The 22,488-nt window shown below is 39.8% G+C and overlaps 1 protein-coding gene across 1 annotated transcript; it reads left to right on the top strand.

Moving 5' to 3' along the window:
- Positions 1 to 647: 647 nt before the first annotated feature.
- Positions 648 to 21,363, top strand: LOC147854871 (exocyst complex component SEC3A-like). Its single transcript, XM_087330996.1, has 25 exons — positions 648 to 979; positions 7,434 to 7,507; positions 7,600 to 7,680; positions 7,767 to 7,834; positions 7,923 to 8,025; positions 8,167 to 8,312; positions 9,048 to 9,165; positions 9,234 to 9,338; positions 9,451 to 9,552; positions 9,628 to 9,765; positions 10,052 to 10,180; positions 10,256 to 10,336; positions 10,420 to 10,494; positions 10,642 to 10,809; positions 11,839 to 11,965; positions 12,040 to 12,107; positions 12,191 to 12,361; positions 12,478 to 12,554; positions 12,758 to 12,839; positions 19,748 to 19,845; positions 19,934 to 20,042; positions 20,132 to 20,332; positions 20,638 to 20,694; positions 20,797 to 20,886; positions 20,983 to 21,363. The coding sequence occupies exons 1-25, from the start codon at positions 841 to 843 to the stop codon at positions 21,100 to 21,102; spliced, it is 2,727 nt and encodes a 908-aa protein (XP_087187122.1). The 5' UTR covers positions 648 to 840; the 3' UTR covers positions 21,103 to 21,363.
- The last annotated feature ends 1,125 nt before the right edge of the window (positions 21,364 to 22,488 follow it).

Below are 22,488 nucleotides of genomic sequence, written 5' to 3'. Positions count from 1 at the left end.
GAAGGCAGTTTGGTTGCTAATTTAGTTTCCATCACGCTAATTTGGGACACCTTACTGGCATGTAAGGTCTTTCAAAACATATCTTAACTCATATATTAACTCTGTACATAGACTCAAATAGCTATTCCTTGTTGTGACACCATATGCTTTGGGTTCATTTGCGGGATTGGGGTTGATACTATAGGAATCGGCAACGGTTTAGTTTTAGCTTAATCGGTTTGGCCCAAAATGGTTTGGTTCAGCTTGAGCCATTCTAAACTGAGCTCAAACTGGTTGAGGAAGCTCAAACATGAACCAAACCGAACCCCCAACGGTTTAACAGCTCGGTTCAGGCTTGAGCGGAGCCATTGCTGACGTCTAGTTGATAGCGTAACCAATACCAATTGTCTATTAAGATTAGGAATGTATTGCCAAATTAGGGCTATATTGCCAAATTTAGACAGGACTATGCATGGTGGACCATACTTTTGAAAAGATATATCCAAGAAGACAGTCTGTTCTGTGAAAACATATAATACACAGAGCGAGAGAGAGAGAGAGAGAGAGTCAACGGCACAACCTTCCAGAGAGAGAGAGAGAGAGAGAGAGAGAGAGAGAGAGAGAGAGAGGGAGAGGGAGAGAGGTGATCTGGTGATGCGGAGGATATGGAGGCGACAACTGACGCCATCGGCTCCATCCATGGAAAGCAACGGATCAGAAGAACTCTGCTTCCTTGGTTTGGATCTCTTCTCCTCTTCAGAAGGAGGAGGAAGGAGAGAGAGTTCTTCGATCCTCAGCGACAGCACAGAGAGAGAGAGAGAGAGAGAGAGAGAGAGAGAGAGAGAGAGAGAGAGTTGAGCGATGGCGGAGGATGCAGAGCTTCTCCGCCTGGTGGAATCGACCTTCAGAGACACGGACAACAGAATACTCATGGCTTTCCGAGTCTTCAAGAGCAATGGCTTTAGCGTCTCCTCCAAACAGAGAGTGTTTACCCTCACAAGTAAATGCATCTTCCTCTTATCTCTTTCTCTCTTATTTGGTCTTATAGGCCATTTTGGCCTCTTAAAAGACGTTAATATATCTTTCTTTTCTCTCTCTCTCTCTCTCTCTCAAAGCACTTAAGATGTAATCTCTGGTTTGGTCTTATAGGCCATTTTCGCCTCTTAAAAGATGTTAATATATCTTTCTTTCTTTCTCTCTCTCTCTCTCACACACACACACACACACTCTCTCTCTCTCTATGTATATAATCATATTATAGTACATATACATAGCCAGCTGGGTTTTCTAGAGCTATAACTCCAAATCAAAATTTTTTTATTTAATTTCCTGTCAATTTTTATAAACTTCTGTTTTTCCTGCCTCAAAACAGAATGCTCTTTCTATATAAGCATTTTTCTTTCACAGATCGATATCTACATCTACATTTTGTTTTGTAGATTGCCTGAGAATTGCACATCTACATTTTGTTTAACTTTTGTGGAAGTTCTATCTGGTAGTTTTTTTGTTTTATTTGATTCCTGAACCAATTACTCTCAATATGGCCATTGTAGTTTTGTTGATTGATCTTCCAAGATGTCTCCATCTTTTTCTTGGGTTTTTTCTTCATTTTTATATCAAACAAACAAAATGCTCGTCTCCCATATAACGATATGGGCTGCGATAGAAAATTCAACTGCATTCACATGACATCAATTCGGCTGCATTTCCATCATATTCTGTCATTGTTTTGATATCAATTCAGCTGCATTCCAACGATATCATGGATCTGCCAAAAATGTGCATAAATCCATCATGGTTGTTACATTTAATGTGTATCCTATGAAAGCTTTGTTGTGTATATTGTTAAAATAGTGTGAACCTAGTTAAGTAATTGTTCAGTGTGAACATAGTTAGAATAACGTGAACCTAGTTAAGTGACTGTTGGGTTTTCAACTGAATATAAACCATTCTACATCTTTGTAATCACAAGCTCCTTTTTCCTAATCTACTCCTAAGTGATCTTGTTGTGTGAGAGTTAGCCTATGGTCCTTGTATTTTCTATAAATGGTATCAGAGCAGGTTGAGGTTACTTTCTCTATCATATTCCTCCTAATAGGCAGCATATAGAGATCTTTCTCTTTATCTCTTCCCCTCTAAGAAGACGTTGAACCTCTTCATCTATAACGACAAACAGTTTGAACAACAGAAAACTGCAGTAGACGAGATCTTTTCTATTTTCCCATTTTCATAAAGTAGATTTTGAGCCGATTCTTTCGACAACTTATACACCCGAATTAGATTTTTGGTTCTGGAGATACATCCAAAACAAAATTTGCAGCAATCTCAAAACCTAACTGCACAACTGCAACAACCGTTTTTTAGCACAGGAAAACCAGTTTCCAGCACAACACAATAACTCTTCTCTATTTCTTTCAGCCTATTTGTACGATTCTTCAATATTTTATTGCTTTGGTACATTTTGGTGAAGAAAACCACCAAATACTGAAATATCTCATCCATATTTCTTGATATAAATTTTTTTGTAATGGCTGAGGAAATTAATATTTTTGGCATGCTTAATGCTTAAGACAAGTTGGATGGTATTAACTATCCTATGTGGGCATACATGATGAGACTTGTATTGGTTACAAAGTAGTTATGGGACATTGTCATCGCATCTGATGAACGTCCAACGTCAAGTTCTTCTCCAAACGCTCTCTGCTCTTCAGGAATAGCTGACTCAAATAATGCTTCAAGCTCCATTCCTCAACAATCTACTTCGTCACAACTTAAGTGAGATGATATGGAGGCTCAAGCCCATGCTCCCATTGCATTGTCAATCAAACGTCACATTGTTCCACATATTCGATCTTGCACGACATGTGAAAGTGTTTGGGATATGTTAAAAGAACCTATATTCCCAAAGGAATGAAGCAAGAGTTATGATGTGTAAAGAATCTAACTCTCGTAGAGTTGAGTATGCGGAAGCGTGGTGCGTGTGTGAGAGTGGGTGTGTGAGCAAGAGAAGGAATTAGAGAAAATAACTAGAAAATAAGAAAATACACAGTAGGGGGATGTCAACTTATGCACTGAAGAGAAAGCTATATTAATCAACTAAAGATCATCAACTAAACACAATGGGCCAAGGGGGTTTGATATACAAGTCCCGAGCATAGTTCTAGCCATACGTCCCATTCGTGTCATACTCAAACGCCAATATTCGTATCATACTCATACGTGAAAAGGCTCCAAGTATGATTGAAATCCATACGCGGTACATAGATATATTATATATACATATGGTGTATATGGTGTACATAGTGTGTGTGTGTGTGTGAGGGGGAGAGAGAGAGAGAGAGAGAGCGTGTGTGGTCTAGAGAGAGAAGCCCTGTTTTGCATGTGTGAGGAGACAGTGATTGAGTGTATATCTAGACTCTAGAGAGAGAGAGAGAGAGAGGAGCTATGGGTTTTGTCTGTGTGAGGGAGTATGTAATATGTATATTAGATATCTAGATTTTGTAGAGAGAGAAAATCTGTCAGTTCTCGTGTGAGAGAGAGAGAGAGTGTGTATGTGTGTCAGATGTCACTTCTATTCACAAAATATTATGAATATCAAAAATTAAAAAAACCAAAAAAATGTCAAAAGAAAAAAAAAAGTCAAAAGAAAAAAAAAGTCAAACGAATATCGCGTATCATACGCGTACGTTTGCAAACGTTCGTGTACGTCCAGTAAATTGGACGTACGCGAATATTAGGAACTATGGTCCCGAGTGAACATAAATCTTGAAGTGGATCTCCTATTAGATGCGTTGCTTGCCCAATCAACATCCGCGAACCCTTCAAGTCGAAGTGGTACTCCGCACTTGTAGAAGATACTGTGATCAAGTGTTCCACTAACATATCGTACCACTCACTTAGCACAATCCATGTGAGGTGCGGGGGGTTTGCATGAACTGGCTAAGGAGCCCGACTGGATAGTTGAGGTCTGGCTCGGAGATCTAATATTCTTTGACCACATTAACACTCGACAACTACACAGATTACAATAAAGTGTGTTCACACACTTTTTCACACATCGTCCTTTTCTTCATAAGCACATGTTCACACAAGTTGAGGTTGATTCTCAACATGCCCCCTCAAGGTCAATTGTGTGTCCTCTTAAGCTTGGTTGTCTTGGTGTAGTTAAAGACCCGGCTGCAGTTGGTCGGACTACTAGACTGTGGTTTTCCCATTGTTCCTATGTACTTGATCTTGATCTAGCAAGGTCGATCTTGCTGATCCAAAATTTCGAGCTTATCAAGGGTGCCGATAGGGTTGGGTTTATCTCTAACTTAAAAAATTCCGGGCTTTGAAAATTCTTCCTCTAACTTGCTGGGTCAAGTTGGATTAGATGTGCCGGCCTTACTTTGCCGATGCCGGTCTCACTCTTCCTCTTTTATGGTGCTGATTCCCCATGTTTTCCTTCGTCTTTGTACTTGTACTCCCCCCAAGTTTAGCATATTGAGTGGTCTAAGGCCGAGATCCACTGAGAATTGCCGTAGCTTGTCGAGACCTAGCACCTTATGGAAAATATCAGACACCTGCCCGTTGGTGCCAATGTATTGGAGGTCAATGTCGCTGACCAATATGCGCTCATGGATGTAATGATAGTGCACCAGGATGTGCTTAGTCGAGGCGTGAAACACCGGATTCTTTGCGAGTTGGATGCTGCTGAGAATATCTCAGTGGACAAGTATTGGCTTGTTCACCAATTTGTTGAAGTCTTCAGCAGTCTTTTAAGCCATATACAGCTTCGTAGGCAGCTACAACTGCAGCTAACAGTCAACAACGGTTCGGTTGGTTTGAACCAAACCAAACCGTGAAACCACGGCTTAATGGTTTAAGCGGTTCGGTTCGGTTCAGGTTCAGTTTCAATAGTTAGAAACCGCGTTTTAACGTTTTTTTATTTTTTTAAAATTAATTTTTATTTATTTTTAAAACAATCTTTTCATTTTAGGAAAATCTTTAAAATTTTGAAATTTAAAAATTTTAAATTTGAATTTTGACCTTAGGTGAAAACCGTAGTTTTAACGGTTTGAAATTTTTTTAATGGTTTGGTTTAACGGTTGAACCACGAAACCGTAGTTTTAACGGTTTGGTTTAACGGTTTTGTGGTTCAGTTCAAGTTTCAAAAAATTTAAATGGTTCGCTTTTGACACTCTCAAACCGAACCGTTGCTGATTGTTAGCTGCGGCCCTACACTCCGCCTCAGTGCTCGATAGAGACACTGTTGGTTGTTTCTTGCTGCTCCAAGAGATTGCTCGACTACCGAGTGAAAACATAAATCCTGAAGTGGATCTCCTATCAGATGCATTGCTCGCCCAATCAACATCCGTGAAGCCTTCGAGTCGAACTGGTACGCCACGCTTATAGAAGATACCATAATCAAGTGTTCCACTAACATAACATAACACTCGCTTAGCACAATCCATGTGAGTATCGCGGGGGGTTTGCATGAACTGGCTAAGAAGCCCAATCAGATAGCTGAGGTTTGGTCGAGTGATAGTTAAGTAGATACGACTCCCGATTATTTGGCGATACTGTGTCAGCTCGCAGAATTTGCCAGAATCAGCAGTTAGCTTCATATTTTGATCAAGGGGTGTCGAGATGGACTTACACTCGGTCATTCCGAACTTGTAGAGTAAGTTCAACACATAGTGTTGTTGTGAGAGTAGGAACCCTTCTGGAGTTCGAATGACCTCGATGCCGAGAAAATAATGTAAGTCATTCAGATCCTCCATCTCGAACTTCTCTAAAAGCAGCTTTTTAATCTTTTGTGTCTTGGTGAGGCTTTTTCCACCGATGACAAGGTCATCGACATACAAGATTAAGAAGACGGGGTTTTTGGGATTGTTTTGGATATACAACGAGTTATCAGATTTTGACGTTTGTAAGCCAATGTCGTGAAGATATGATGTGATCTTTGAATGCCATGCTCTTGGGGCTTGCTTCAGTCCATAGGGCGGCTACTTCAATCGGCAAACTGCATGTGGATATTTGCTCGATTCGAAGCCTGGTGGTTGCATCATGTAAATTTCTTCCTCGAGCTCACCTTGGAGGAATGCATTCTTCACATCCATTTGATGCAAGTGCTACCCTCTCACTGCTACGAGTGCAATTACCATCCTCACGTTTTTGCCACCATGTTTCCTCATAGTCTACGCCATGGGTTTGAGCATACCCTTTGGCGACTAGCGGAGCCTTGAACCGATTGACCGTGCCATCCGTATTATGCTTTATATTGAACACCCAACGGCAACTAATTGACTTTTTCTTTATTTCAAAGGATGGGACTAAATCCCAAGTATCGTTGTCAAACAACGCACGCATTTCCTCCCTCATTGCCTCGATCCACCGGGGATCTTGGGCAGCTTCTTTGTAAGTCTCGGGTTCTTGGTCTGCAGTGACCTTCATCATGAATACATAGTGGTGCGCCATGTACTCATTGTACCCGAACCTTACTATTGGGTTCTTTTGTCGGTTCGATTGACGGAGTTTTCCTTTGGTCACCTTTAGGGCCTTCTTTATTTCATACTTATTGTCAACCGATCGGGGTGATTGATCTGAGTTTTCACAGATGTTGTGCCCTTGGCCTCTTGGTCAGGCATCTTGCCCTTTTTTTTCTTTCGGCGGGTGTAGCAACAAGGTGATACCACATCAGAGGTTTCTTCATGCCTGCAAGACTCTGATTGCTAGACGACACCTCAGGTCCAATCAGCTGGAGTGCAGGCAGACTCTCTGCTGGTTCTCCACTCATAATGGTCGTCAGCATCTCTTCTTCTTCACTCTCAGAATCTGCTCCAGATCTGCTTGTTTCGAACACAAGGGGGGTCACTGATGCAAGGCCATACCATGATGCCACCTCATCAAATACCACATCTCGGCTTACTCATGACTGTAGAGTGACGGGGTTAAAACACTTATAACCCTTTTGCTCAAGTGAATAACCGACGAGGATCATCTTCTCCGATTTTGGGTCAAGCTTTCTCTGCTTCTCATCAAGTACATGCACATATGCAATGCTGCCAAAAACCTTTTAAGTGTGAAAGCTCTGGCTTTGTCCCAAAATACTTCTTGTGAGGGGTGATGTCATGGGCACCCTCAGTTGTGCACCTATTGATGAGATACACAGCCGTAACTGCTGCCTCTGCCCTATAGATCTTGGGCATGTTCTTCTCTTGCAACATGGTGTGGGCTTGTTGATTTGTTGTTCTCAAAGATGAGACAACACTTAAGATGTAATGTCTTGTTTGGTCTTATAGGCCATTTTGGCCTCTTAAAAGACATTAATATATCTATCTTTTTCTTTCTTTAAATCATTTATTCATTACCACATACACATTCTAAAGTTTAATCGCAGAATTTTCATCTTCTACACAGTTACATATGTCAATAAGTTAATGCTAGATCTTAAAACAAACTTTTTGATGCAGCAAAAAGATCAGAAACCAGACAGAAGTTTGAGGTAAACCTTCAAGTGTTGAAGATCTCATCTCTTGGGTTTCAGGTATATCACCAACTATGAAAATACTGCTAAGAGAATATGAAGATTGGCTTGAGCAATGAACTTACAGCACATGGGCTTTGGAATTGATTTAGCCAGAAAAAGCATATAAACTGAAGCATCTTATCAAGATTGAAGCTGTACCAAGTGATATGGCTGGCTGTACATTCATATTGGTCATTCTCTGTCCTTTCTCCATCTTGTGTGTTAATACAACCATGTGTATATTTTTATCTTATATCTCAATTTATTTTATCTCTAGGGATTTGACAACCTGAAAAATCAAAGTGTGTCTCCACCACAATGGAGTATGCGGAGTGTTGATGACAGGTGAAGTCAGTTCCTACTGTGAGTGGTTTTATCAAAGCTGGTATTTTTCTTTATTTTTGATTGGATTTCTTTGGTATTCTATCAACAGAAATAGGTTCTTGACTTGCATTTTAAAACTATGCAAAGAAAATCTTGGCCGCTGGCCTAAGATAATCGGCTTGGATGTGGTAGAAATGGCTCTTTGGGCGCAGGTTTGAAGTTTTGCATTTTGTGAGTTCATATTTTGCTTCCAAATGCCAACCTGGGTACAAGTGTAGGGAGGGGATTGCTTCTAGTCTACTTACTAGTATCCACTTTAGTACTATGAGATGTACTCCCTTTTACATGTACAGGAAAATGCCAAGGCACTTCCACTGGCAACATCTCGTGATATTGAAATGGTTATCCCTACTGATGTCTTAAAGGAGACAACAATAACTATGGAGAGGGATCTAGTTTCAAAGGCAGAAGAAGAAGATATTGAAACGCTACTCGATCCGTATGTGCTGCCATGTCTTGATTTCTTAATGCTTCTTTGTATTTTCAGCTATATTAAGGTAATTGAAAAACGATAACTGATGATATAGGTGAATTTTCAGATATAGACATCATGTTCTAAAAAATTAAAGGTCATTGAGAAATTTCAAACATGATTCTATGCATATTAGATGTGAATAACATGGAAATCAGGATTTCCATTGTTCACTTACGGCTTTTATTTTTTGTTTAAGGAGGGAATTCCACAGGCCATTTTGGCCTCTTAAAAGACATTAATATATCTTTCTTTCTTCTTTCTTCTCATGAGATTATCTGGTACCTTTGGCAGTTTCAGTTCATCTAAGCTCAAATGCTTAACTAACAAGATTTATTGGCACTGTAGGTAGTTTTATTAATTTAGCTATATTTGTTTATTGCTCTCAAAGGTGAGACAACATTTTAAAATATATTGACTCGTTTGATCACATAGGCCATTTTGGCCTCTCAAAAGACATTAACACATGTTTCTTTCTTCCTGGGAATTAGGAGGGTACAAATAGCTGCGATTAATCCTGATTGGAAGGTTCACTAACAGTGGTGAATCATATCAAAATAACAGAACTGGATATAAAACAATTGTGTTTGCTTTGCGGTTGTTCTAGAAAGCTAATGCTTGTAGCAGATATTCTATACTGTAGCAACTGGGATGTACTGTGTGTTTCTAATCTTCATTAAACTGGCATTTCTAAATTCACAGGTATCTTATGGGCATTGATAAAGCAGAAGCATTGTCTGAGAGGTTGAAGCAAGAGCTTGTTGCATTAGAAGCTGCAAATGTTCATTTTATTTTAGAGAGCCAGCCACTTGTGGACGAGGTATGGTTCTGATCATATATTTGCATCTTATTTATTTATTTATTATTTAGAACACAAGTTATGTGCAGGTTTTGTACCAGCTAACTATGGTTTCTTCCAACGTTGATGATCTTGATGAATGGCTTCGGATGTTCAATGTGAAGCTGACACATATGCGTGAAGATATTCAATCGGTGTGTAAAAAGAGGACTCTCATTTATCATAGGCCAACTTTAGTATACTTTGTAGATGTTGAGGATAGCTTTGTGAATAGATAAAATTGAGGATCCTAAATTATTGTCCCAGATTGAAATGAGACACAATAAATTGGAGATGGTGGAAGTTAATAACACTGCACTTGTTGAGGAATTGAACAACCTGTTGGAGCTGTTAAGGATACCAAATGAGGCAAGCCATCTTGTAGCTCAATTGATGTCTATTCTCTCAAACACTTAATTAATAAATGGATTCATTTCTATTCAGTATTTGTCATCATTGACTGTGGGATCATTCGAGGAGGCTCGTATGCCACAAAACGTGGAGGCATGTGAATGGTTGACACAAACATTACGTTCTCTGGAGTCGCCCCATTTGGAGAACGGCTATATGAACATGCGGGCAGTAAGTACAGTTGTATTTACTTTTTCCAGAGATATTTCATAAAGTTTCTCTCCAATCAATGACTATCCTGAATTTTCTCTCCAAGGTCTTAAAGGAAGACTGTTTCTTCTTCATTGAATCGATCAGCCATTATTATAAAACTTGTGTACCTTAGCGTTGCTGTGATATCTTTTATGGAAAAAAACTTAATATCCCTGCCTTCATTGCCTGACCTGAATCCTGAGTTGGAACTCTTGGTCTGTGCTTTTGAATGTATATAAATGTTCATGTGTTGCGTTAATCACAGGTAAAAGAAAAACGGGCCGAACTGGAGATAATAAAGTCAACATTTGTAAAGAGGGCATCGGAGTTCCTACAAAATTATTTTTCCAGTCTAGTAGATTTCATGATCAATGACAAAACCTATTTTTCTATGGTGCTGGATTGGAGCTTGTTATTTTCATGCATTACATGCACCTACTAAACTATATCCTCCAAAACGTTTTTATAGACGGGACAACTCAAAAGGCCAGATCATGCAGATTTAAGATTTAAATGTCGCACATATGCCAGGATGCTTCAACATTTAAAGGTGTGCTACCATATGATTTAGTTTAATAATTTTGCAGCTATTTACTATCATTCAGCAATTTACTCTTTTTTTTGTTCTGTTAGAATCTTGATAAAAGCTCTTTGATGCCATTACGGAGGGCATATTGCCATTCCTTAAATTTTCTACTGAGACGTGAGGTGTGAAATACTTTCTTTATATAAGCAAGAGAATATGAACGCCAACATGATATTTTAAGCTTAATGAATTCAAAATTTAGACACTGACTTAGTTTCTCCCTTCAGAAATTTTCTTTATTTATTTAGTCTTGTTTTGTGTACTATCAGGCCAGAGAATTTGGGAAGGAATTAAGAGCAAGCACCAAGGTAAACCGAAATTTAAATCCAGGGGGAACATGGTTAGAAGGACAAGGAGCTGGCAGTGTGGATACTCCGACAGCCTCAGAGGCCTATGCTAAAATGCTTCGAATATTCATACCTTTGTTGGTTGATGAGGTTATTTTCGTTTGAAAACTTATTAAGATAATGTTTCATCTTTTATATGGCATTTTCTTCTGCTGTTCACCTTTGGTTTATGTTGCAATCTTGAGAACTTACTATGTCGTGGAGTTTATAAACAGTTCATTAAAGCTTTGTGGCCAGGTTTAATCCTGCTGCATTGGAGTATAGAAAACAAATGCATCATGTTTTAATCCCCACATATCTCAAAATATAATCTTCAATATATGACAGATTCAAAGATGTAACAGACCTTTGTTTATGAACAATAGATCCAGGAAAGGTTGAAATGTGTTATTTCTGCTGAAGAAAAGCTGAGAAAATTGTGTGCTCGCAAGAAATAGGAAATTGTCCATTTTGGTATCTGATCCTGAGCTAATTTTTTGTTCTCCTAAAGCACATGTAAAAAGAACGAACCTGCACACCTTAATGGGTGAAAAGCAATCGGCTGAAATGTGGAGTTCTTACAGGTAGATCCAAGAGTGATTGAAGAATAAAACCAAAATGCATCTTCAACAGAACTGAAATCCTAAAATGCACACATTAAATATAACTACAAATTTAATTTTTAGTTACTATTTAAGACATAAATCCAGATGCTGGAGACCTGAAATAGGACTGAAAGCCTCAGTTGCAATCGGGCAGTGCCTGAAGGCTGGTTCTAAGCGAAACCTGGTTCTTACTAGTGCTGAGATCTTGACACATTTAAAAATCTTGCTATGTTACTTTTATGTTTACGGAGTAATATTTATTTTATTTTGATTTGTTGGTCTCAAAGACGAGACAACACTTAAGATGTAATCTCGTGTTTGGTCTTATAGGCCATTTTGGCCTCTTAAAAGACGTTAATATATCTATCTTTCTTTCTTTCTATCATTTACATCTGGCTGACATTTTATTTACTTTTATTTCTCATTGAGATCTTCATTTAGTTTGTCCAGCAGATAGTGGAGAAGTTGAACCATAGTTTTTTGCATTTTTTGTCTGCAAGAAAGTTTATTGAGTGACTCATTTTTTTGTCAATAGAGCACATTCTTTGCATCTTTCATGTGCTTTGATGTCTTGCCTCTTGTGCCACCTGAATCAATTGATAGAAGGATGTCTGACGAAGATGACAAAAATAGTCCAGGTGTATCTACTAATGGTTGTAAGTGTGATATCACTTCTGGTTCAAATCAGTTTGATGAATGGGTGTTTTAATTGCTCATAAATACTTTTTTTGTACAGCTGGAAAGGACTCATCAGACCTTGATTCCCTTAATAAAGCTCTGGACGAACTCCTGGATGGCATTCAGGTAAGTTTTAGTTCAGATTTCAGGAGGATCGTAGATTTTAATCACATGACGCATTTTAAACTGTCATAAGAGATTCATTTTAGGAGGACTTTTTTGCGGTAGTAGAATGGGCGTACAAATCAGACCCTTTAAGATGCATCTCCATGCAAGGGGCAACAGAACGCTTTCTGTCCAGCCAGAAAGCTGATTCTGCTGGTTTTGTTCGGCGTCTCTTGATCGATTTGCAAACTAGGATCACAAAATTCTTTAACAGAGTATGATTGCTGCTTAAATAACTTTGGAAACTTCACTGTCTCTAAAGGTGTTCTATTGATAAAAGCGTGGACATCATATATATGACTCTAATTTTCACATTTTCTTGTCTCTATAGTTGGTTGATGACATGTGCAATAATATTGAAAGGCATGGTAATCTTAAGCAGATTGGTGTGTTCACATACATCGCAAGGTATAAAATACAGGAATGATTTCTTTTCCAAGGACGTTCTTGAAGAATACATTTTCTAGATGCAAGTATAAACATGATGTATCCGTATTTCTTTCCTTTTTGCCTAAGCAGATTACACACAATTGACCTGCCTTATACTTTATATTTTACAACCTTGTTTTGTATTGAGCAGGGCTAACTTTCACATTTAACATTTTTGGTAGGTTTGCGGACTTGGCACGAAACTTGGAAAATCTAGTTCAGGGTAATGCAAGAGCTATGGTTGATGCAGCCTATAAAAAGCTGGTAAGCATTTTATTTGTGCCTTCTTTCATGGGATCTGAGGATCAAATGGCTATATTTTCATGCTGTCAATGATCAGCAGTGTGTGAAAGAGTACACAAGGTTGCTTCTGGTTATGTAGTGGTTAGAGTAACCATCGTGGCATGGAAGTTATATACACTGCTCCATCTTGGATCACTCACCTGTCTGTGTAGAATATCTACATTTTCCCCAAAAGCTCATCAAATTTCCCAAGTGTTCAGTACCCCCAACCAGAAGGTTGTGGGATATTGGATGTATGTCAGGAATTTTCGCTTTATTCATTTGTTCTCCAGGATGAGAGTGGTTTCAGAAGTATAAGCCATTCCGCAGAAGGGAGTTTAGAGACTGGTAAGGAGGCAGTGACAGTACCACCCCCAGCAGCTGATTCACTACCCAGGTCACCATCCATGGTGAAGTTCATATTGTTCCATGGTTCCTTAGTTGAAGATCCCGGTGTCTTCATCAAGCAGTTCAAGTGCTTCCAGAAATACAAGCTGGGAGCAAACACTGGTGAGGTGAAGAAGAAGGCAGCCTTCGGGTTGGTCCTCATCGGCGAAGCAGCTAAGTGGAGAGCATGTTTGGATGATGCACAGTTCCCCACATTTGAGGATCTCAAGACAGTTTTCCTGAGACAGTTTCAGGAAGATACAGACCAGCAGGTGATGGTTGGTTCACTACAGATAATGACGATGAGATTAGGCGAACCAGTGAGGGATTTTATTGTCCGCTTTACTCTCCCGCAACAGTGGATCAAAACAGCATTTAGACCAACTGATGCCTTCCTCAACAGAATATTTTTAAAGTGATGCCCATGAATTTACGCACCGTGCTCAACTCACAAGGACTTCATCACCATGGCACAGCGAATAGCCGGCTACCACGAGATTGGTGCCAGGGGTTTTGGAGTTGGAATGGTGGCCACATCAATGGATGGTAGCCTCACAAGATCATCCACCAGTTTTCGGCAGGACCTATGCTGTCCTCGATGTAAACATCCCGGTCATTTAGCTACAGAATGTGGACTAAACAACCAATGGTGCACTATCTGTCAGATGAACAAACATTCCACACATGTCATTACGATGGTAGGAACAAACCGGTTGCTTAGGTAGCAGTTGTCTCAATTGCTTCAGGACAATCCCCGGATACAGAACACACCAACCAGCCCAAAGGAAGTTATCCTGACAATAAAGGTAGCCCCAATTACAAACAAAGAGGAAATTCAGACGGCAAGCCATGGAGAGACTACAAAGATGGTGGGGATAAGCGCTGCTTCATTTGCGACGAAAAAGGCCATAAGAAAACCAATTGCCCATACCGAGCAGAAATTCTGAAGGAGAAGGGAAAAAGCACACAACCAGCAGTAAACATGGTCCAAGTCAAATTAATGGAAGGTGAAGATACTGTAGAGGTGTTTGTCGCCACCCATAGTCAAACCAAGCACAATGAATGGGAAGTAGAGAAGAACGTCCATGAGGAAGTAAGAGGGTTGCTATTGCAAGAGAATATCACCAATAAAACGGTAACCCCTGAACATACCGCCCCAGCCCTCACACATGAACCCAAAAGTCCAACTGGAGAAACAAACATATGGGAGGCATTATGAAAAAAGAAAATTACATTTCGTGTGGACGAGCTGGTAGCCCTAGTACCTCTATTCCACTAACGACAGCAAAAGAGCACAAAGCTTGACAGTCTCCACCAGTGACCAAGATCCGGATACCTCGCTGAAGGTTACGATGACGAAACCATACAGATAGATGCTCATATCAAGGGACAGTTGGTGAGCAGTATTGTGGCCGATATCGGCTGAGGCGTGAATATCATTATGGAGCACTTATGCAAGAAACTTGGGTTATCTGGCTGGGAACCCGCACCACTACTCTGTATGGCAGACCAGAGACTAGTTCGCCCCCTCGGCATGTTACCATGTGTTCCAATATACATCGGTGGAGTGTTCATCAACATCGCCTTACTGGTTGTCCACATGGATGATGTGAACTCATCCTTGGATGAAGAAGGTCAAATTAGAACAAAAGTGGGATCAGCCATATCTAAAAATTCGGCAAAGGACTAAAAAGATCCAGATTCCAGTTAATCGCACCCAACTCTCTAGGCAGCATAGGCCACAAGTCACGGAAGGATTGCACATCTTCCGGTCTGGAGGATGATGAAGCGGAGGACATTCTCAATTCAATCCCAAACTTGGTAAACCTGTTCGAAATGGACATTTTGCGGCTGGCTGAACACTATAAGTCCAATCCACTCCCAGATAGCATTCAGGAGGTTGTCTGCGCCGAAGACAACTTCCAAAAGGAACTTAAACACTCAGGAAGGTGACCTAGAGGATCTGATCTTGAGCACAACAGATGATCCCAAGATCATGAAAATTGGTACCGGATTACCCGTGGCATTCAAAGAGAAACTGACTGCAATCTTACAAGAATACAAGGATGTATTTGCTTGGAGCTACGATGAGATGAAGGGCATCGATCCAAAGTTCTACCAGCATCACATCCAACTCCAAGAAGATGCCAAGCCAGTTAAACAACAATGATATAGGATAACTCAAACTATGCACTGCAGATAAAAGAGGAAATCGACAAACATTTGAAAGTGGGATTCATTAAACCAATCGACAAAGCTACCTGGCTATCCATGATCATTGTAGTACCAAAGAAAAATGGCAAACTCCGTATATGAGTGGACTATCGCAGGCTCAACGCAGCCACAATCAGTGATCCATTCCCATTACCCTTCACAGATATGATCTTGGATACAGTGGCGGGACGGCTACAACCAAGTAAGGATGGCAGAGAACCAAGAGAAGACAGCTTTTGTAACAAAATGGGGGGGTTTTGTGGCAGTTGTCATGAATGTTCGAATTGAAGAACGCGCTAGCCACTTTCCAAAGGATGGTAATGGAAATCATTGAGAACTTCATACTGAATTTCATGCAAGTGTTCTTGGATGACTTCGTGCTCTTCAGCACACACCTTGAACACATCGAATATTTGACAAAATGCTTACAGAAGTGTCACACGACAAGGTTGAGCCTTAATCCGGCCAAATGCGCATTCGCAGTACAGAGCGGCATGCTACTCGGGTATGTCGTTTCCAAAGAAGGTATCGCAATCAACCCAAGCAAAGTCCAAGCTATCATGGATGCGAAAGCCCCAAGAAACACAAAGGAACTCATGAGGTTCCTCAGACAGAATCTTTGGCATAGTCGGGTGTTATGCTTTCTTGTGGATTTAGCTACTCTATTGCACGCTGCGGTACATGCCACTCTCTTTAGTTGGACGAAAGTTGAAGACCTGGCATATCGCAAGCTTAAGATCATCTGGGCAAAAGCACCAGTAGTACAACCTCCCAATTGGACCAAACCTTTTCACATTTTTGTTGATGCATTAGACATTGCCATCGGGAGTATTCACATGCAGGAACATGGACTGAGGTAGTTTCACCCACTTTACTACGCTAGCTGCCATCTTTCCAAAGCAGAACGTAACTACAACACCACGAAAAGGGAAGCACTTGCTTAGCATGATCTGTTCGATGTAGAAGGTTCGTCATTATTTACTGGGTAATAAGTTCACCTTTCATGTTGATCATTTGGCACTACTTTACCTAGTAAAGAAACAATCAGTGACGGGGAGACTAGCACGATGGATGCTATTGCTCCAAGAATCTGTCTCTGACATAGTGCACACTCCTGGCCCCCAGCACGCCGTAGCTGATTATTTAGGCAGAATCGAAGATGGCTAACCTCCAATCAGGGTCGTAGGTGACTTTCTAGATGCTATTCAAAGTATGCATCGAAATCCCACAGGTGCGTAACAAATCCCAATGAATGGTTAGCTGACATGGTGCGGTTTTGTGCCATGAACACATTCTGTGCTGAACTGAGTAAAGATCAAAAGAAAAGATTAGCATTGCTGAACTGAGTAATGGGTGACGCACTATATCAGCTGGTTACGGATGGAATGTTCTGTCGTTGCTTCCAACACTCTGAGCAAATGAACTACATATTGGAGGCCCATCAAGGCATATCGGGAGGTCATTTTTCTGGAAAATATGGCAGACTGATTTATGGTGGCCCACAGTCAGCAAGGATGCAGCCAAGTAGGGATCGGCAACGGTTCGGTTTAGGCTTAGCCGGTTTGGCTTGGATCTCAAACCGGCTAAGCCTAAACCGTTTACGGGATCTCAAACCTAAGCCGAAACCGGTTCACAAACCGGTTTAGGCTAAACCGGTTTAGAAACCTCCCTCTCTCTCTCTCTCTCTCTCTCAGATGATCCACTATATACTATATACTATATACTATAGTATACATTCTACAAGCTCTCCCACTCTCTCTCACGTCTGTGGTCTCGACTATGTAGTTCCTCTCTCTCCTCTCTCTCTCTCTCCCCTCTGTGTAGTCTCTCTCTCTCTCTCTCCTTATATGTTGTCTCCCTCCCTCTCTCTCTCTCTCCTCGTCTCTGTAGTCTTTCTCTCTCTCTCTCTCTCTCTCTCTCTCTCTCTCCTTATATGTTGTCTCCCTCCCTCTGTCTCTCTCTCCTCGTCTGTGTAGGTCTCCCTCCCTCACTCTCTCTCTCCCATCGTCTGTTTAGTCTCCCTCGCTCGCTCTCTCTCTCTCTCTTTCCCCTTGTCTGTTGTCTCTCTCCCCCTCTCTCTAAAGTTTATAAACGGCTTAAACGGTTGAGCCGGTTTGGCGAGGCTCAAGCCAAGCCGAGCCGAGATCAAACCGTTAAGGCAAGTTCAAGCCTAAACCAAGCCGAGCCGAGCCGAGCCGAGCCTCTAAGCCGTTTTCAAGCCAGCTAAGTCAAACGGTTTAGGCTTGAGCCGAGCCATTGCCTATCCCTACAGCCAAGGTGGCAAAAGAATGTGACGAATGGGTTGAAGCAAAAGATTGACAAGACAACAGAGGTCAAAAGCTTAGCCTGTTTCCTGTACGAGAATATTATGACGCTATTTGGATGTCCAGTGGAGTTGGTCAGCGATCAAGGATCTCAGTTCATCAATGAGGTCATACAAAATCTCACCTCTACACACCTGATCATTCACAAGAAATGAACAATGCATTGTCCACAGGCAAATGGTTTAGCAAATTCAACAAACAAAACTTGCAGAGAATACTGAAGAAAATTGTGAACGAGCATCGGACGGATTGGCACATGTGACTGCAATCGGCGTTATGGGCAGCTCGCTAGATTACAAAGAAAGCAGTAGTACCTATGGAATTCATCGAACCAAGCCTACGCATTGCAGTAAAAGAACGGCTAGATGAACATGAAAGCGTTTTGAGCGAGGAAAGAAATACTCCTCCAGCTTGATGAGCAACGGTGTTACGACAGTTAAGTGAGCTGCAAAGTGAGGTACGACAAGCACGAAGGGCAGGATGGGTATATCACCATCGGAAAAAGAGGGAAAAGGATCTCATTCCTGGAGCAGCAGTATTGGTTTTTCCATCACGATCAGGATTACTCCTCAGCAAATTAAATATTTGGTGGACCAGACCATTCTGGATTCTCAAAGTATACAATGATGGTACGTTTCCTTTAGGTACATTGCAAGGACAATATGTGCCCAAACTAGTGAATGGATTCAGACTCCAGCTGTATCATGGAGTTATGCCGGATAATCTATTCCAGATGTTGATCAAAGAAAACAAAATTCCAAATATTTTACCCAAAGAGGGCGTCTTATCCCAGCTTATCACACCGTCATATGTGGTTTCAGTTATTCTGGACCCAAGGGGCTCTTGCATGTTCAAACAACATGAATCTAAGAACACAATGCATCATTCGCAATTCTGATTTCAAAACATGAAAAAAATATTTAGTTTTCGAAAAAACACATGTGTGGCGAATTCAACACGAGTTCAAGAAAATAACCCGAGACAAGGACAAAAAGCAATGTTAGTCAAAAGAAAGGCAGAGCTGGCGACGCATCAAGAGAAGGATATGGTGGATTACGTGACTATTGGTGTCCCAAACTTGGAGAAATGTCAAGAGCTAATGACTGATCCGTTCAAGACAGAATTTTCTAACTCCATCGAACATTGTTCCAGTAAAATTCAAGGAGAATCCAACAGCTTACTAGCTGCTTCACGTTCTATGGGAAAGGAGCATCAGCTTATATGTTTGTCTGCTCACCCGCTGCCATCGGGTCCGGGCTCGGGTAGTCTTGGCGGGTGGGTTCCAAGCTGGATCTCAGCTAGTTCCTTCAAAGCATAGACGTAACTTCCACTAGGATTAGCACATTGGGTTCACTCACTTTCATGGAAATCTGTCCACCGAGTGTGCCAAGTGTTAAGGCCTTAAGACACCCTTACGTATTATTTTGTATTTTCATCTATTATTAGTATATTTTCCTAACCGCCTTTCGAACAGGTGTGACTGTTCACACAGCAGTTGTCTCTATAACTGTCTCTAGGCGAATAGAACCAAAAAGGGGGGGGGGGATGATAACAGAGAACCTGTATTTTATTTCTGAATGATTGAAGCAGATTGTCTGTGTTTTGTGATTTACTGTTGCAATGCGATCATGTTATCTGGCACTGGACATTGCAGTCCCTAGGTGGATAACAATGTGAATTGAAAGATTAGTTCTTAGAGTTCAATGTTTGCAAGATTTGAGCAAAATACTTGACTGTATTTCCTTAACTCCCACTGTCCACGGTCTGAATTTACTTCCACTCTGCTTTGATTTATATCTGGCCAGCACCTTAAGTGTAATTGAGACTAAAATATAGATTTGCTGCCAGAAGAACTAAAAGTAAATTTAACGTCAAGGCAAATGAAACAAGGATTGGCTGTAACAGTAGAATGTTATCATTTTGCATCAACCTCAATTTGATTTGCTGTAGTTTTGTTAAGTGCAGGTGAGGACCATGTTTAGTGTTTTTGAAAAAGTAGCTCAAATGGATCCGAAGCATTCAGATATTGTACTCCTAGAAAATTATGCAGCATTTCAGACCAGGTTGGTGTGGCTATCTGAACATAAGGTCATGCATGACATGCTCTCAATGAGTAATATTAATTAATAACAATTATATGTTCTTCTGCAGTATCTATGGACTAGCAAATGTAGTTCCTATATTGGGTGAATTCTATCAAAATGCGGGTGATAACCGTGTGCAAGCTGGAACCAGATACATAAATTCCATCATTAATGATGTAATTCTGTCTTATTTGTAAAATCGATAACCTTTTACAGAGTCTCCGTTGTTTCTCATTGGTGTCATTGAATGGCATGTTTGCAACAGCAATTCGAAAAGCTTTTCCAGTTTGGTCAGAAATTGGAAAGCCTTCTGTACACAGTACAACCAGAAGAGGTTTTTGATATTGGGATTAGTTTTATGCCTTATGCGCAAAAATCAGATAAATTATGTTATTTAGTTTTGACTATTTATAAAAACAATCCTCGCATTCTAATGTTACAGACAGAAAGAAAGCTATGCATTTGGATATGAATATGTGCTTGTGATTGCATATCATGCAGATCATTTTTTCAAATCTTAACATAACAGAAGTGGTAGTAGATAATGGCTGCAAACACTGTTCACTCTCCATTCTTTGTATTCAGCATTTCGTGAATATATGATTATGATTGCCAACCTTGCATTTTCCCATGCAGATCATTTTTTCAAATATTAACATAAAAGAAGTGGTAGTAAATAATGCCTGCAAACACTGTTATCTGTCCATCCTTTGTATTGCCTATTTGAAACTTTAAACATCACTTCCACTGTTTAATTGGGGGATTCTCTAGGTGTGTCTCTATGCTGGATCCTCTATACTTGACATGACGACATTGGTGGAATCTGAGGTATGGAATCATGTTTTATTCTTTTTTCAAACATTTATCTTTTATTCTGTTTCCAGTTCTATAGCATATAGCTTTAAATTTGAATATATTTCTTCCCCCCAGGTTGAAAAGAGGTTGTCTGCAATGTACAAAAAAATACAAAGGCAAATAACATCTGATGAATTGCTACCCTCCTTGTGGGAGAAGTGCAAGGTATGTAATAATATTGGAAGCATACATTTTCATTGAATACATTTGAATATATGTGTTATTTTGGTGATATTTGCTGTTGGGTGAGTGCTTTTGTAGGTAGATTTTCTAGATAAGTATGAAGGGTTGGAAGCTGTTCTTGCGAAGTGTTATCCAAATGAAGCATTAAGTCCATCATCAGCCGAAATGGCTGTGCTTTTAAAGAGGGTCAGGTTGTAGAAGTGGTTTTGCTTGTCTATAGAAAGCTTTATTTGTAGATTAATTGAACCTCTACGGCCCCATCTTGTCTCATTTTTTTCTTATACATCCCAGTCTTATAGATGATGAGATGAAGATGCCCACATTATATATCATTCAGTTTCTTTACTACCCTTATCTAATATTTGTTTTCTGATAAACCATTTCCAAATAGTGTATTTCTAGAATAAATTGGACTCCCCTATAGATTTCTCCAAATTTTAATCAAATATTGTTGTATAATTGTGTTTTTCAATGTTTAAGGTGGCCAATTCCGGTCTGTAATGATGGTCACTCTGTATGACAAAATCAAATCTCAATTGTCATTTGGAATTATGCAAATTAGTATTTTGCACCCAAATATTGGTTTTACCATAAAGACTAGCTATGGGCCCAACTCGGTCAATCAGTTGTTTCTTTGCCTTGGATTTGAACCGAACCATGTATAGAAAATAAAACCTAAAAAAATTGTTAAAACTGAACTGTTTAGGGAAAAGTTAAAACCGAATGTAACCAAATAATCACAAACTTAAATCTAACCATTTAAGTCAAATTAAAATTTTTTAAATAAATTAAATAGGTATCTAAGTTAAATTAGTTAAATCAATAATAAAACATTAACTAAATTATTAAATTGCTACAATATTAAGGAAATAAAAAAGCTAACCAACAAAAAATCTGGTTGAGGCCTATCCCTCGGGTTCCCCTCAAAAGAAAAGAAAGAAAATCCCTTAAGAGTTTCAATTGCTAATATAATTTATTTATTTACTTAATTGTTATTATAGTTGCTATTATTATTAATATTATCCCATTTATGTTTTATCTATATTTTATTTATTTACTTAATTTTATTAATTTTTAGTATTATTCTCTGAATATTTTGTTTGTTTGTTTATTTATTTATCTATTTAATTTATTTTTCTATAATGTTGTTATTATCTTTTTGTTAAAGTTTAATTACTATTATTATAATATTTATTTAAGTGTCGGGTGAGGTTATGTGTCGTAGTGGAGATGGCAGCTATAAAGCTAGTTGCAATGTGAATGTGGTGGTGGAGTGTCAACAACGGGTAAGGAGGAGCATTTGCATTCGGGACACGAATGTTCTATCAAATAGGGGACCTTTGACTAGAGGCGAAAACTCCCCTTTTCTTTAATTATGAATATAGCCTTGGGAGATGTACAAATGTAATTAGAAAATTGCGTTTTTGGTTGTCATTCGATGGACAGGATGTTGGCTTCAACCAAAATAGCAAGTTCGACTCCGGTTGTTTGAAAAGTTATGACTCGATGCAATTTTTCCCACAGGGTTTAGGGTTTAGGGTTGTGATGCTCAAGGTGGAGTCCTTGTGTTGATGAAATGAGCTT

Source organism: Azolla caroliniana, unplaced genomic scaffold (genome assembly GCF_043228905.1).
Source record: "Azolla caroliniana isolate FFs.n. ecotype wild unplaced genomic scaffold, voAzoCaro1.0.p SCAF_15, whole genome shotgun sequence".
NCBI classification, from domain to species: Eukaryota; Viridiplantae; Streptophyta; class Polypodiopsida; order Salviniales; family Salviniaceae; genus Azolla; species Azolla caroliniana.
The sequence above is the reverse complement of the archived record's forward strand: the minus strand, read 5'-3'. Positions and strand labels throughout refer to the sequence as shown.

Coding starts and splice junctions, on each gene's coding strand:
- LOC147854871 (XM_087330996.1), top strand. CDS start 841: ATGGCGGAGGATGCAGAGCTTCTCCGCCTGGTGGAATCGACCTTCAGA. Junction 9,166..9,233: donor GCCAGCCACTTGTGGACGAG/GTATGGTTCTGA, acceptor AGTTATGTGCAG/GTTTTGTACCAGCTAACTAT. Junction 12,108..12,190: donor AACTCCTGGATGGCATTCAG/GTAAGTTTTAGT, acceptor GATTCATTTTAG/GAGGACTTTTTTGCGGTAGT.